The 16,484-nt window shown below is 37.3% G+C and overlaps 1 protein-coding gene across 1 annotated transcript in view; it reads right to left on the bottom strand.

Moving 5' to 3' along the window:
- Positions 1 to 1,731: 1,731 nt before the first annotated feature.
- LOC121873792 overlaps positions 1,732 to 16,484 on the bottom strand; it is a 26,321-nt gene continuing 11,568 nt past the window's right edge. Inside the window, exons 4-10 of the mRNA XM_042377494.1 lie at positions 8,735 to 9,697; positions 5,585 to 5,932; positions 5,315 to 5,456; positions 4,774 to 4,937; positions 4,408 to 4,503; positions 3,691 to 3,807; positions 1,732 to 3,343 (exon numbers count right to left, since the gene is read on the bottom strand). Of these exons, the coding sequence (XP_042233428.1) occupies positions 2,912 to 3,343; positions 3,691 to 3,807; positions 4,408 to 4,503; positions 4,774 to 4,937; positions 5,315 to 5,456; positions 5,585 to 5,932; positions 8,735 to 9,697 (2,262 nt within the window). The 3' untranslated portion in view covers positions 1,732 to 2,911. The remainder of the gene's footprint in view (positions 3,344 to 3,690; positions 3,808 to 4,407; positions 4,504 to 4,773; positions 4,938 to 5,314; positions 5,457 to 5,584; positions 5,933 to 8,734; positions 9,698 to 16,484) is intronic.

The raw sequence follows: 16,484 nt of genomic DNA, 5'->3' as shown, positions 1-16,484 counted from the left end.
ATATATATATATATATATGTTGATAACTACAAGGAAAGAAGAAAACACGAAGTTCCCAAGCGCTTTCGTGTAATTCACATCTTCAGGGGTGAGTACAGACAAGAGAGAGAAATACAAATCAAGGTGTATATATACAGAGGAGGGTGAGACCAGGTCCACAATGGTCAGGTATTAGGTAATGACCCTACTAATCTTTAAATAGCACACAACGGTTGGTGGTCAGGTCAGATGGTCAAGTGACCCGGCCTTCTCACCTGATCACATCGAACTCATCAAACTATGTATTAAGGATTGCAAATTCGAATTCAATGGGGAATATTATGCTCAAAAATTTGGTATGGCAATGGGTAATCCACTCTCACCTGTATTAAGCAACCTATATATGGAATTCTTTGAAAAGAAACTATTAAGTAATATTTTACCACTCTCAGCAGTCTGGTTTAGATATGTTGATGATGTATTATGTCTCTGGCCATGTAATGAGGACCTAAAAGCTTTCCTACCACAACTTAACAACTTAGCCCCCTCGATCAAATTCACTGTAGAATTAGAGCAAGACTGTAAATTGCCATTCCTAGACTGTCTGATACACAGAATAGGTAACACTTTTAAGTTCAGTATTTATAGAAAACCAACTAATGTGTGTTCATACATTCATTATTATTCTGCCCACCATAATAAAGTCAAACAGTCAGTATTTTCAACAATGTTTTTACTTGCCTTGAGAATTTGCAGTCCGGAATTCATCGATGAGGAATACAAATATATATATATTATTGGCTCAAACCTTAAATACCCTAGATCTTTCATAGACAAATGCTTAAACATTACTAAGAAAACTTTTTATAGAACTGACCCCAAGCCCACCCATGACCATAAGAATATCTTAATATTACCATTTCACAAAAATTTCTCACACATTCCTGCACAGCTAAAAACCTGGAACGTCAATGTGGCATTTAAAAACTCATGCACTGTTAAACAAATGTTAATCAAGAACTCCCCAACAACACAATTGGTTGCATTTATAAAGTTCCTTGCAAGGAATGTAATATGTTTTACTTAGGCCAGACAGGTAAAGATCTTGCAACTAGAATTAAACAACACAAATACAGTGTTAGGACAGGCCAGGAATCCAATGCTCTGTTTGTTCATTCGAGGGATAACAAGCATTGCATTGACTGGGATAATGCCTCCTCAATATTACCATGTAAGTCAATTGACAGTAGGAACATCATAGAATCTAGTCTTATTAAACATACCGAAGCATTCAACATGAATTTGAGTAACGGCATGTACAAGCTGGACAATTTTGTAATTAAGAAGATTTGTGATCAGGTGAGAAGGCCGGGTCACTTGACCATCTGACCTGACCACCAACCGTTGTGTGCTATTTAAAGATTAGTAGGGTCATTACCTAATACCTGACCATTGTGGACCTGGTCTCACCCTCCTCTGTATATATACACCTTGATTTGTATTACTCTCTCTAGTCTGTACTCACCCCTGAAGATGTGAATTACACGAAAGCGCTTGGGAACTTCGTGTTTTCTTCTTTCCTTGTGGTTATCAGCATATACCTAGATCACGCGCACCTACAGTGATTTACTTGCATATATATATATATATATATATATATATATATATATATATATATATATATATATATATATATATATATATATATATATGTGTGTGTGTGTGTGTGTATAATGTTAATGATCATAAAAGTAGTGACAAAGATATTTATTTCAACAGCGTACATAGTGTCCAGGATGAAATACATATATGGGAACTTTTCAATACCTAAGTGAATAAATACTAAGGTTATCGATGCTCAGATACATATTTACTAGTGTTACTTTAATAAATATCTTATTGCACACACAATAATAACTCAACTATCACTAACACTTAATAGTTAAAAATTCATTGGGATGTCACTTCGATATTTTCGACTCTACTGCTTATAATTAACTTTACTCTAATATATTTCAACTTAAGATATTAAATAACTTTACACATAAAGCTTTACGTTAGATGGGAAGGTTTCCATATTACAAGAATTATATATTTGATCCATATGAATCATAATTCTTTGTCGACAGTATGTTATTCATAGTACTGTTAAGAGGAGCATGCGAGGCAAAGATCGATCTCAAATTTTCTAAGGCAATCCAGTATAGAGGACCGGAATGTACTGAATTGAGGTTATGAAGTCTTTAACATAGGCAAGTATTTAATCTATTCCAAGGGATTTAGAAGAGAGAGAAATGCCTAAGGGAAAACTGTCCTGTTATGATTGGAGGGATATTTTGAACTATTATGATTTGGGAAAACAACACATAAGCCAGTAAATCCTAGCGTAAGGTGTTCCAGAGCATATCTCAGTGGATATTTGTGTTATAGAGGATTTTGCATGTGGGACGGGAAATGTTTCTGATAACTTAGTGTTACAATTTATAGCTAAAGATATCTTATTATCACGTAAATATATACATTTCCTTTTTAGATCATAAAATGAAGTGAAATTTAGCTTTCGCATTTACACAGAGTGCTAGTGGGATGAATTTTCCTTTTCGGGAATTAGATAAACTCTGCAAAACAGTTCAGGCAACTATACAATAACTAGTAAGCAGTTGTTTTATTAATTTTAGCACCATTTTTGTTGTTAGTAGCTGTGGACAATACTGACACATTCACCACACAACAAATGGGGTACTTATCAGCATTATTCAATAATTTCTTTATATATGAAAGTGGTAAGAAATAATTTGAAAACAACAGAGAGAATGAGAGATAAATGCTAGTGTATAGGCAGGAGATGCATTCCGATTTTGTCAATTATTGCCGTATAGTGTAAATCTACAGAATATATTTAGATACCTTAAAAACTGTTAACTTTCTTACACTAAACTTTATGGGAAGTCGTAGACGATTGGAGATGAATAAGGATCCAGCAGAAACATCCAGCTGTTGCCAACACAGGGAACGATACTTGTGACACTCCATTTAACTTTTGGGCTGACATTAATCCCTTGTTTTGAGAATTGAAAATACTGGCGGCTGGGTTAGGTACAGTAGACAGAGTGTTGGGTTCTACGGGCATGATCTTATGTGCGCTCTTAAAGACAAAATTAGACGAGTCTCCAGACAGTTTTTCTTGCATCCTTTGATTCTCGATGAACACAAGCATTACGATGATGAGGAAGTCAGTGATGATGAGGGTGACGTACCAAATGTCGATAAGCTTGAGGTAGGCGGTCTTAGGGATGGACTGACTGGTCTGTGTGAAGAGCGCGGCCAGCACCAGCAGGGACGTCAGCGAGACCATAATACGATCCTGTGAGAAAGATATTTTGATTGAAGAGGCCAATATTTTCAAACAATTATACGTACTGTAAATATTTTCCTCCATTCAGTCCCACATGACTCGCTGGGTTACAATTGACCAAAAACATAAAACTGAGTTTTCTATCACCTTTGAGTCCTGTTAAAGGAATTATTATGTGGATCCTATAGAAAGGTGTATTTTTCAACTTCTTATATCATTCAACACAAAATATGTTTTATTATTTAAAACTTTTCCAATAAAATTATCAGAGGGGCCAAAAAAAAATAAGGCAAATGAATTGTGTGTGATCATGTTGTTGGTAATAATGGTAAATATTCTTATATTATATATCGTACCGTAAAGTCGTCGAGGTCGAAGAAGAAGGTGAGGTAACAGATGGTGGCCATGAGCAAGCTGGGCACCACAGCGTTGGCGATGTAATAACCATATTGGTTCTGGAACACCAACCGCAGCTGTTGATAGGATTAATAAACTATTTCAAACAAACTTTAAAGCTATGTCTGAGTCAGACAATGAATTTTAGGCTGACTTACTCAGACCGCAGGCAAGTCTGCAACGCCTTACGGTATATCTTAGAAAATAAAATAAAATTATTAACTTTACGTTCTATAATGTATAATTATGTCTGCACACAGAAGCTTATATTTGCTAGCTTGACGATTCAAACTGGGCAAAATATTGACCTCTAAGACAATAATTTTGTCTGCGCTTGTTAATAATCAGACTGGGTTTGCGAGTCAGTAAAGGTAATGAAAAATAAATATTGCTTCTTCAGTCGCTTTCTTCTTTAACCTGGCGGCCACAGATCTGTTAATAGTGTTCTCATATCTTAAGTGCTTTAAAAATCATAGGGGAGGTCAAATTGGCAAAGAATAAGAGGCGTTTAATTGACTTGTACCATTGTTCGATATCTCGTTTACTGAGTTGCAAATATCCCTATAAGTGTGTAGTCTCTATAATAAATTACGTTAGTTCTAATCATATTTATCTGCTGCTTTGGTTACAAACTTATGCTTTATCGTCATTAACGATTACTCATAATGTGAATCTACCTGGACGGCGGCAGACATGTTACCATGGGCGGTGAGCGTCTCGTTGACCAGCTCGTACTCCAGCAGCCGCCGCTCCCCTGTGAACTTCACCTCCTCCTGTAATGAGTGACAGAGTGATGGTCAGCTACCCGGGGAAAACTACTGACATACGGTCGTTAAGGAAATAATGATGAAAGTGTAGAATTTTATTGTGTGTATGTTACAAATCAACAAAGTTAATGTTACAGATGGTACGATATACAGTAGGTCCACACTGAGGATGTATGGTGATTATGTTTTAGGAAGAGAATATAAAGCTCAATAAATTGTAATGCTAATAAATCCACCAACAAATAAAAGGATCCCAGGAACTACACCCAAGCTTACCTGTAGTAGCAAAATGTTCCCCACAGCCTGATCAGGAATGGAGTAGACCAGGGAACACCTCTGAGAGTCAAACGGGTAGGCCTGAAGCTGGAACTGACACATAAGCGTAACTGTATACTGCTGCACCAGCTTCACCGTGCTGTTCACCCCGCGGTATAACTCATCTGTAGTCAAAGAGAGCAGCTTGATTAATTATCTCTCCGGGAAATATTATTTCAAGTACTTAAAGTAAAATAGTTTGTGCGACTTACCATACAAAATCGTAGAATTCTACAGAAAAACTATTAACAATGTGTTGCTAATGAGAAATTTCGTAAAATGTTATAATAACTCGAAGAAAACGAAGAACATGAGGATATTTATGTTCCTGAAAGTACTCACATTTTCCTTATTGTTAGATTTATACTTCACATTCGTAAAAAATTTACTGTCATTATAAATACTGTGTAATTCTCAAGTAGTTGTGTTAATTAATTGCAAATAACCTTGATAAAACCCAATTGGATGATTGGTACTAAAGTCTGATAGGAGGTAGCCTAACCTTCTGAGTAGTTGGAATCATCATCTGGTAGAGGATCTGCGTCTCGGCGTACCAACAGCCTCACTCGTCTCATCTGCAGGTCGGTAGGGCTATAGGTCCCATCCTTCACCAAGATGTCCGGCAGCCACAGTTTATCAAATCTCTAGAATACAAAAGGAACATCTACTTTAGTCTCAAATATCATAATGGTAATATCTTAAATATCATCGATTATTGTAGAAAGCAAATTTAATGAAGAAACGTTAATGTCAAGAAACTTTAGCGTTTAACTTTTGCTTCGTTGGGAAAGTTTCCTTGATGTAGGTTCCTGAGGACGAGCCTCGTGTCTCTCCATTTGATGCTTTGAATGATGTCAACTGCCAACATGAATCCCAAGATGTCAAATTCCCTGATGGAGGTGATGTCGAGCGAGATGTGGAGAGATAAAAGAGGGGACTCTACTGCCGGTGGCGCAATTTCTTTGGAATATCCTTTGGGGAGCAAAATGAGGTCACAGTTCAGCTCGTCCGTGTTATCTGGACAGTCAACCTCTTGGTCACAGCGTTTGGTCTTCTTAATGCATGACCCGTCACTGCATGTGAAGTCAGTAGCGCTGCATGACGTTAACAACAACTGCACCTGTATATTATGAATTCATAATTAGGTCCTGTGGTAAACATAGGAAAATAATATTTTTTTTACATTGGTTCATTAAAAAGCTGATATATACATTACTGTACAGAAACATTAAGTCATCAAAAAATATCCTCATAAGCGAATGTATTTTCAATTATTCCTAGGTGTCCTTTATTTCATATCTTTGTTATTACATTTTATTCTATAAAGTGTGCAAAAAAAATAAATAAAAGGAAACCTGGACTTCCGTCAAGTGAAAATGTAAATCCTAAATCAAGGGTGGCCAACCCGTCAATCGCAATCGACTGGTCGATCGCAAGCCCTTCTCTAGTCGATCACATGGCAGAGATAAACTTAATGATCCATCCTTCATAAGCTGCCATACAAAAATCATATTCAAATTTTACTCATAATCATTGTGATATTATTTTTGTTTAGAAATTTTCTTGGTATAGATTATCATTACGGACACATCAGAACGATACACACATAAAAACTTCGACTGTGCCATGGTGTATGTGGGGGAACCTGATAGGAAGTGTTCGCGTTCATACGAGCCGGTGCTGCCTGGTTCCTGGTGAGGAACTGATCAGTAAGTTGTCAAATGCACGTTAAACCTTGTATTTATGAATTTGGTAATGAAAAAGTCGACTCAATATTGAGAAGTCTTGTTATAAGTAAAGAGATAGTATCATATTTAACAACCCTGTCCCTACGAGCCTTCACACTTGGCACCAGCAACGTAGTGATTTTCAGTCATCTCCAACACTTGTCTCTTGTTATGGAAAAGTCTTGGGTGATTCCGAGAATTACTGACTTTTTAGCTTAGCAACACTTCTTGCCGCAACCCTAGAGTAGACAAAAATGTCCACATTAGCCGGCGACAAATGCTTATGTAAAAAAAAATATAAAAACATTACGCTATTCTGGTTAGTAATTATCATTTTCACATAGGAAAGGTCATGGAAAAAATATTTCCCGTATTCACGTACGACTTTTTCTTTTCCAAATACAGGTTATTGGCCATCAACTGAACTGAAAAATTGGTTCTGGACCAAGTACTAAAAAGACCAACATTTACCATTTTCGCAATGAATGGGAGAAAGACTATTTTTTTTACAATTAATAATTTGAAGTCTGTGTGTGTGTGTCTAATCTGCCATGCGTTTTCAGCTCTAGCTAATAAAGGAAATCTTGAAAGGCATTTCAATAGTTTTCACAAGAAGTATGATAATAATTTCCCACCCAAAAGTGAGCTACGAAAGAGGAAAGTTCATGAACTGAAATCAGAGCTTACTGCACAACAAACTCTTTTTACCGGCGCGATCTCAAAATCAAGGGTAACAACCATTGCATCATACATACAAAGCATAAAAAAAAACAATTACAAATGGAGAAATATTCAAAGACAACTTTTTAGAAGCATCAGATTCGTTGTTTGAAAATTTAAAAAATAAGTCTGAAATACTGTCATCTATTAAGGATTTTTAGTTATCAAGAAACACTGAAATGAGGCGCTGTGAATTTATGGCTGAGGATTTGGGTGAACAAGTGAATAAAGACATACCTGAGTGTATGGTGTTTAAAGACCTGAGTACCAAAGAGGAACTGCTGAAAATTCTACCATTAAAAGGAAAAACTCGGAGTGAAGACATATATCAGACTTTCAGTGATTTCGTTAATAGTACACAGTTGCCGGTGAGTAAGCTCGTATCTATAACAACTGATGGAGCACCTGCAATGGCTGGCCCAATCAGTGGGTCCATTGCCCCGTGCAAGACTGAGGATAGGTTTCCTAACTTTTTTTTGGCCTCTAAAGATCAGCCTCCTGATCACATCGAAGTGTGGATGTTAGATTTAGCTTTTTTAGTTGACATGGCTGCTATGCTGAATAAATTAACTTAGATCTGCAAGGGAAAGATAAAACTATAGTTGGTATGATTAGTGCTGTGTCTGCTTTCAAAAAGAAACTAAAACTAGTGTCTTCGCAGCTGCAGCAACGTCAAGTATGAAACTTCAGAAATATAATGTCTGAACTAGAAAACCAAAGAAAAGACTGTGACCAGTTTGATAGTGCTCCATATATGGAACAGGTGCAGGCCCTTGCCTCAGATTTTGACAGACGGTTTCATGATATAGCAACAATAGAACCTGTTGTAACATATATATGTTTTCTGTTTGGTAAAGACACAAATTTTGAAGATATTACATCTAGAATGGCATCAGTATTAAACATGGACATATGTGGAGTCGATAATGAGCTTCTGAAACTTTAAAATGATATTCAGATCAAATCCATGGCAACAGGAGGAAGTTTCTGGAGCTTTCTCAGTGAAGAAAAATATCACCATGTCAGAAAATGTGCCATATACCTAAAAGCATTTTTGGGGTCAACTTACCTTTGTGAATCAACATTTTCACACATGGAACACATCAAATCTAAATATCGATCAACAACGTCAGATGAACACCTGGATGCTTGCTTGAGTCTAGAAGTCACCGCCTACAGTCCTAATTATACAAAACTGGCAGACAACATGCAATGCCAACCATCTCATTAGTAAAGTCAGTGTATGCCTTTGTCATGTTAACAATATATCATAACAGTTATTGAAAAACATTATTTGTGCACCTCACTCTCTCTCTCTCTCTCTCTCTATGAGTCTGCGTATTTTATGGTGTTATGGGTGAATATGAGGCTGGTAGATCGCATCAGGGTAACTGTGGAAAAAGTAGATCACATCACACAAAGGGTTGGCCATCCCAGCCCTAAATCTTAATGATGTAAATATTTTTATAGCTTACTTGATCCTGACGACATGTGTCGCCTACCACCTCCCATGTATGTAGACCTAATGGATAGTCATCTGGGCTTCTGAGACTCATGCGAGCCTCCACCCCCTTCTCCAGGCGGCTCTTGATTAACCAAGTATTGTTTACCCAAGATATTCTGCTCAGGAAGGTTCCCTCTAATACTGGTTTCATGTTGCTGTAGTCGAATGGAGAATAATAACGATCAAATTTTGAGAGTTTGCAAAGCCCACGCATATGTAGCTTCGGCGTCGTTGTAAAATTACATATTGGACATTGATGAATGTCGCAGGGTGAAGCAGCCCAAACGTATCTCATGTTGATGGCACCAGCAGCTATGCATCTGTGTTCTTCAGAAGGGTCACCCCAGCCAGGGGCGAATTTGTTCCATGTCAAGGGTTTACCGTCTGACACTCTCGTCCACCATCCACTTGTTAAGTTTGCTGTAAGACCAAACCAAAACGCGGTGCCCCAGCTGTCTGCACAGTGGTTATTGAAGTCGTCGAACTTGTCGTATATTGCTATATTTTCCTCATCATATGTGGGCACAACGATGCCTCCAGTGAATAAACTGCACATAACTAGTGCTTTAACAAAATTTATTCTTTCGGGTATGATCATCACCAGATCAGGTCCTTTCGAGCATATGTTTTCTAAACTTGATCGATACAATTTGCTGTCACCACTCAACTCCAAGTTGGTCATGTTAATGTCAAAGACATACATAGGAGAAGGTAAATCAAATGTTACGTTACACGAAGCAAAGTCTCTCAGGTCTTCAGGGGATAAGGCAATATCATAAAACCTAAAGTCAGCCAGATCACCGTGAATTGCTTCGGTGAACATAAGATCAGCTGCCGGGTTATAGTTCTGTCCCACCAAAAAGCGGCCGCCGCCCCTCACTTTGTTAAGTTGTTCACGTGTGACGCCAGGACGACGAATTAACGCTTCTTGTACCTGAAAAGAAAATAAATAAAAAATAAATAAATAAAAACAAATAATAATAATAATATATATTTATTTATATATATATATATATATATATATATATATATATATATATATATATATATATATATATATATATATATATATATATATATATATATATATATATATATATATATATATATATATATATAATGAGCTTCTGAAACTTTAAAATGATATTCAGATCAAATCCATGGCAACAGGAGGAAGTTTCTGGAGCCTTCTCAGTGAAGAAAAATATCACCATATCAGAAAATGTGCCATATACCTAAAAGCATTTTTGGGGTCAACTTACCTTTGTGAATCAACATTTTCACACATGGAACACATCAAATCTAAATATCGGTCGGAAATTGATGGAACGTAATTTCTTACCTGACTTGGGGTTTATGAAATGATTAGATGGAAATTGCAGTGGAAGCGCCCCTTTGAGAAAAAACCCGAACCAGCACAAGAACACTTAAACTTAGTAGCAAAATGAATTCTCCGTGACCCGTGGAAGGATAGCATCTGTGATTGGGATGAATGAGACACACTGTAAAAGTTAGACACTTATATTCCCTCCAACACTACAGAAACAATCAAATAATGGTACACCAACATATGCCTACCTCTTAACCTGAACTTAAAACACTACTCTGGGGAATAAAAGTTATACATGATATTGAACTTATTAGAAACTCAGACAATGCCTCATTAGACAACAATAAATTCAAAGTATTAAGAAGTGTTGCTTGCACACATGAAACAGGCCTTAAGGGCTTTCAACAAAATAATATCAACCACTGAGAAAATGGTAATAAAATAAGAAATTATTAAATCCACCATGAATAGGCCTTAAGGGCACTCAACAAATTATATCAAGCACTGAGAAAATGGTATAAAAAATAAGAAAGTATTGAATCCACCATGAATAGGCCTAAAGGTCACTCAATAAAATAATATTACCCCAACAAATACACACCTCCCAACCTAACTCAAACACTACTCTGGAGAACAAAGGTTATACCTGAGATTGAAATTATAAAGAAACATTAAATGCATTAAAGGAACTAAATCACAGTATCACTTGCAACATAAGAGGAAAACTCATCTGAAAAAGTTCCCTCATTCTCTGGCATCAATTGGTGACACAACATTAAAAAACAATACTATCAAAAATATTTAAGAAATATTAACTACAAACAAAAATGTTATCACTATTATAAAGAAGTTACTGCTCCACCAATACCCGTGAACCATGCTTCACCCAACTCAACATACACCCATAATAAGGGAGATAAAATGTTTCTCTAGGTATCCCCTAGACTCCTGGTCTCAGTGTGTGACCATTAATTTACTCAGATAGCCTCAGTGTACTCTCAGTGCGTCCATGGGCGGGAAGAAAGAACGCCAGCAGGTGACCCTGGCCAGTAGGTAATACTTCTAGCTGACCGAAGACACGTGGTGTTGTGCACCCATGTGGGAAGAACTGATCACCCAATGCTGATGCTGGTCCCGTATCGTTTTAGTTGTCGGGAGCACTCATTCACTCAAGAGATCCTTGCTAACCCCGCTAACCAGTGACAAGCCTGCACTGATCGTTCCAACTGCGACCATCTCCAATCATCACTCATCAACGGCAGTCTCAAACGGCAGTCAATCTCTCGCAGTCAAGTGGGTTCTGACGGAAACCCTGAAATGAACTCACTGTTAGCTCTTGTTAACTTTATCACTACCCTATCTAAACCCTGCCTGAGATCGAATGAGACTTACTTGTTATACTGCAATAGCGCAACACAGGTGACTAGACCACGTGACCGTTTTGTGGACGGACGCGCAGGGACGTCCTGTCTGTCCGACCGCTGTCGTCTGACTGAGAGCCAGTCAGCCTCGTGTCCTCTCAAGGCGTTAGCCTAGGCCTACGTGACATATTTTCCGCTAACTAATAACTTTCTTGGGAGACCCATAACATTATTCAAACTGATAAACGATCTATAATAATTTCAAATTCAATAATAGTCCCTTATCTTCATGAATCACATCATTATGAATTCGGTAAACTACATTTAATATCGTATAGGCCTAGTTCCAAAAGGTCTCACTACGTGCAGGAGCGCTCCTATCTCAGTCCACCTTGAAAACTCAGTATCGCCAATGGCGCGGCATTTGAAAGTACACTGAAATTTCTGAATATTTCATATATATATATATATATATATATATATATATATATATATATATATATATATATATATATATATATATATATATATATATATATATATATATATATATATATATATGCAAGTAAATCACTGTAGGTACGCGTGATCTAGGTATATGCTGATAACCACAAGGAAAGAAGAAAACACGAAGTTCCCAAGCGCTTTCGTGTAATTCACATCTTCAGGGATGAGTACAGACTAGAGAGAGTAATACAAATCAAGGTGTATATATACAGAGGAGGGTGAGACCAGGTCCACAATGGTCAGGTATTAGGTAATGACCCTACTAATCTTTAAATAGCACACAACGGTTGGTGGTCAGGTCAGATGGTTAAGTGACCCGGCCTTCTCACCTGATCACAAATCTTCTTAATTACAAAAATTGTCCAGCTTGTACATGCAGTTACTCAAATTCATGTTGAATGCTTCGGTATGTTTAATAAGACTAGATTCTATGATGTTCCTACTATCAATTGAATTACATGGTTATATTGAGGAGGCATTATATATATATATATATATATATATATATATATATATATATATATATATATATATATATATATATATATATATATATATATATATATATATATATATATATATATATATATAATACCTGTACTATAGTGGACATTCCAACAACCTAAATATACGTCTAAGTCATGTTGGTCACTTGACCATCTGACCTGACCACCAACCGTTGTGTGCTATTTAAAGATTAGTAGGGTCATTACCTAATACCTGACCATTGTGGACCTGGTCTCACCCTCCTCTGTATATATACACCTTGATTTGTATTACTCTCTCTAGTCTGTACTCACCCCTGAAGATGTGAATTACACGAAAGCGTTTGGGAACTTCGTGTTTTCTTCTTTCCTTGTGGTTATCAGCATATACCTAGATCACGCGCACCTACAGTGATTTACTTGCATATATATATATATATATATATATATATATATATATATATATATATATATATATATATATATATATATATAATCAACGACCTCACCAGCAAGGAATCGAACCCTCAACCTACTGGGTGTGACTAGGGAACGCTTACCGGCTAGGCCACAAGGACACTAAAAGCAGTTCTAGACTCTGTTATATTTCACACAAAGCCTGTTCATCGAGCTGATGGCGCCGTGAACCTCAATGGGAAACTGCCCGTGCCTCTTATGTGGTGTCAGTAGCATTTTACCGAATCCAGCTGGTATGAAACGCGAGGTACATATATATACTTCATTTTTAGTCCATATAACACGCGGACTTTGAACATATAATCATACCAGCTGGAAACCTACACGGAGGATTACTTGGTGTTGGGAGTAATCTCCAACACCGAGATAAAACATCCTGAGTAAGACGAGCTGGCCGAGCTGATTGGATAACGACTAACTGTAGTAAAAAAAGCTGAACAGTAAAGGGCACTGGTCCGCTATCCAAATAATCTACCTAGTGAAGTATTACTGGGATGAGAGACCATCCCAGTAAGGCCCAATGAAAAGAGACCGAAAAAATACTATAAATGCCAGAGTTATGGCCATCTGGACCGGGAGTGTCCCAAGTGGAAGGAGGAGTGCTTGGTAGCTAAGCCGTGAAACAGGAAACAACTGAGCTACAAGTAGGCTCTCTCTATAGAGAAGAAGTAACGAAGAAACAAGACCTAAACCAGAAGAAATTAAACAAAAACCAAACACAACAGAAGTAAAGAAAAACATAAAAAGAACAACAAGAATCATATATATCAATAGTAAGACTTTCAGAATTTACCTTCATGCACGAGTATATACCAAAACTAGAAGACCAGGAAGAAGAAAAATAGGAAGCAAAAAAAAAGGAACAAAAGGAAGAGGTCAAAAGAACAATACTACTGCCGTAATGATCATTGATGTTAACAGCCAGGAAATCCAATAAACTGCAACAACAACATGGTGTATTCTTTCTACAGATGGGTTCTGTGTAGCCCGAAACGTTAGATAAATAAAGTCAACTCAATCTTGTGTTTCCTTCACAACAAATTTACTGTATATATATGGATGGGGGGAAACAAAGGGTTGAGCTGCCTTTATTTAATTCTTTAACGTTTCGGGCTACACAAAACGCACACACACACACACACTACATCCTTGACCACCGAAGGGTCAAGACGTACCTGGCGCTCCTCTCGGAGCAGCCAGGTCAACTGTTACGTTGGCCCATACCAACTTCCTCCCCTGAACCCTCCTCCCCACCGGAATATCAACAAGTTCTCGCCAGAAGTTACAATTTCATTTAGGAAAGGAAGGGAACCAGTGTTAAACAGAGGTGAACAGTGCTTAATTCAGTGAGAACAACTCAACAGTGACAGTCGTACCCAAGTTAACCTTGACACAATGAGGTCCCAGGAACCCAGTGATAACGGCCCATGAGACCCAACAACAACAAGCGATGTGTTAATCCGTCTACGATAGGAAGGCCTGGGACCACACCTCACTCATATAACACAATCTGTGAGGGAATTACTACACCACGTCAGGTCCCTCATAACACCATCTGTGAGGGAATTACTACACCACGTCAGGTCCCTCATAACACCATATGTGAGGGAATTACTACACCACGTCAAGTCACTCATAACACCATCTTTGAGGGAATTACTACACCACGTCAGGCCCCTCATAACACCATCTGTGAGGGAATTCGTACACCACGTGATGCCCCTAATAACACCATCTGTGAGGGAGTTACTACACCACGTGAGTCCCCTCATAACACCATCTGTGAGGGAATTACTACACCACGTGAGGCCCCTCATAACACCATCTGTGAGGGAATTACTTCACCACGTGAGGTCCCTCATAACACCATCTGTGAAGGAATTACTACACCACGTGGTCCCTCATAACACCATCTGTGAGGGAATTACTACACCACGTGAGGTCCCTCATAATATCATCTCAGAGAACTACTACACCACGTGAGGTCCCTCCTAACACTATCTGGTAGAGAGTTACTACACTACGTGTTTGCTGTTCAACACCTACATTAATCTGCATGTTCACTGTATGTTCCTTTACTTTTCTCTAATGAAGGCTTTTGTTAAACCACCAATGTATGTAATAAGTCATTTATGTCCAATGTATATTTTCAGCCCTCGGGCTGCAGAACTTTTTCAATAAACCTTTAATTATTATTATTATTATTATTACACACACATATATATATATATATATATATATATATATATATATATATATATATATATATATATATATATATATATATATATATATATATATATATATATATATATATGCCGATAACCACAAGGAAAGAAGAAACACGAATTTCCCAAGCGCTTTCGTGTAATTCATATCTTTAGGGGTGAGTACAGTCTGTACTCACCCCTGAAGATGTGAATTACACGAAAGCGCTTGGGAACTTCGTGTTATCTTCTTTCCTTGTGGTTATCAGCATATACGTAGATCACGCGCACCTACAATGATTTACTTGCATATATATCATTTTGACCTGACCTCATGTTTTTAGGTCACCCTGTATATTTAAGCCTCTCTCTGTCCATGTAATCCAGTTGCCTCTGAAGATGTCTTGAATAAAGACGAAAGCTAAGGTACTCCGTTGTTTCCTTCTTCCCGTGTGATTTTATCAAGATTTATCTTATCCACGTTGTCATTGTGGATCTACATGAAATATATATATATATATATATATATATATATATATATATATATATATATATATATATATATATATATATATATATATATATATATATATATATATATATATGTATGTATATGTGTGTGTGTGTGTGTAACCGGTAGGAATAATCTCACTTTTAGTTAAAAAAAATTTTTTAGTTATAGTTGATGGTAATGCAGTGGAAGCGCCCCTCAGAGAAAACCCCGAACCAGCACAAATACAATTAATAAAAGTATTTTCCGTGACAGTGGAAAGCTAATACCTGTGATTGGGGTTAATGAGACGCACTGGTAAAGATGACACTTCTATTCCTTCCAACACTACAGACGAAATTAATAATTGTACACAAGCACTAGAGTACTTCTTAGCGTGGTTTACAACACTACAATGGGAAACAAAAGTTATACATGGTATCAAAAAATTATTAAAAGATATTAATGATCATCTGAAAGGATTACTAATGCAGCAGTACTATATACACCAGAACAGACACCAGAACGAGGACCTCCTCTGAAACAATTCCTTCGTACATCCTACATCACTTAGTGGCACATAAGACATTAAAAAATATTACTTGCACCGATGAACATGCCTTGAGGGCATCCGACAAAATTATTGTAATCACTGAGGAATAGAAATCCCGATTTTAGACATACTACACAAGAACATGGATCACCCATAGCCTGTCTGGGATGACCCACAAAATACTATAATCCTAACTGTCCTAACTACCAGAACCCGAAGGTTGTAACTACTAACCTGCCAAATGGCGGGTGCTCCTCTAATGAGTGTATTTCTCCACCAATACCCGTAACATGCTTTCACACATAGGTTCA

This window comes from Homarus americanus, unplaced genomic scaffold (assembly GCF_018991925.1).
Source record: "Homarus americanus isolate GMGI-L3 unplaced genomic scaffold, GMGI_Hamer_2.0 scaffold25827, whole genome shotgun sequence".
NCBI classification, from domain to species: domain Eukaryota; kingdom Metazoa; phylum Arthropoda; class Malacostraca; order Decapoda; family Nephropidae; genus Homarus; species Homarus americanus.
Note: the sequence above shows the minus strand (reverse complement) of the source record. Positions and strands in the feature narration are given on the sequence as shown.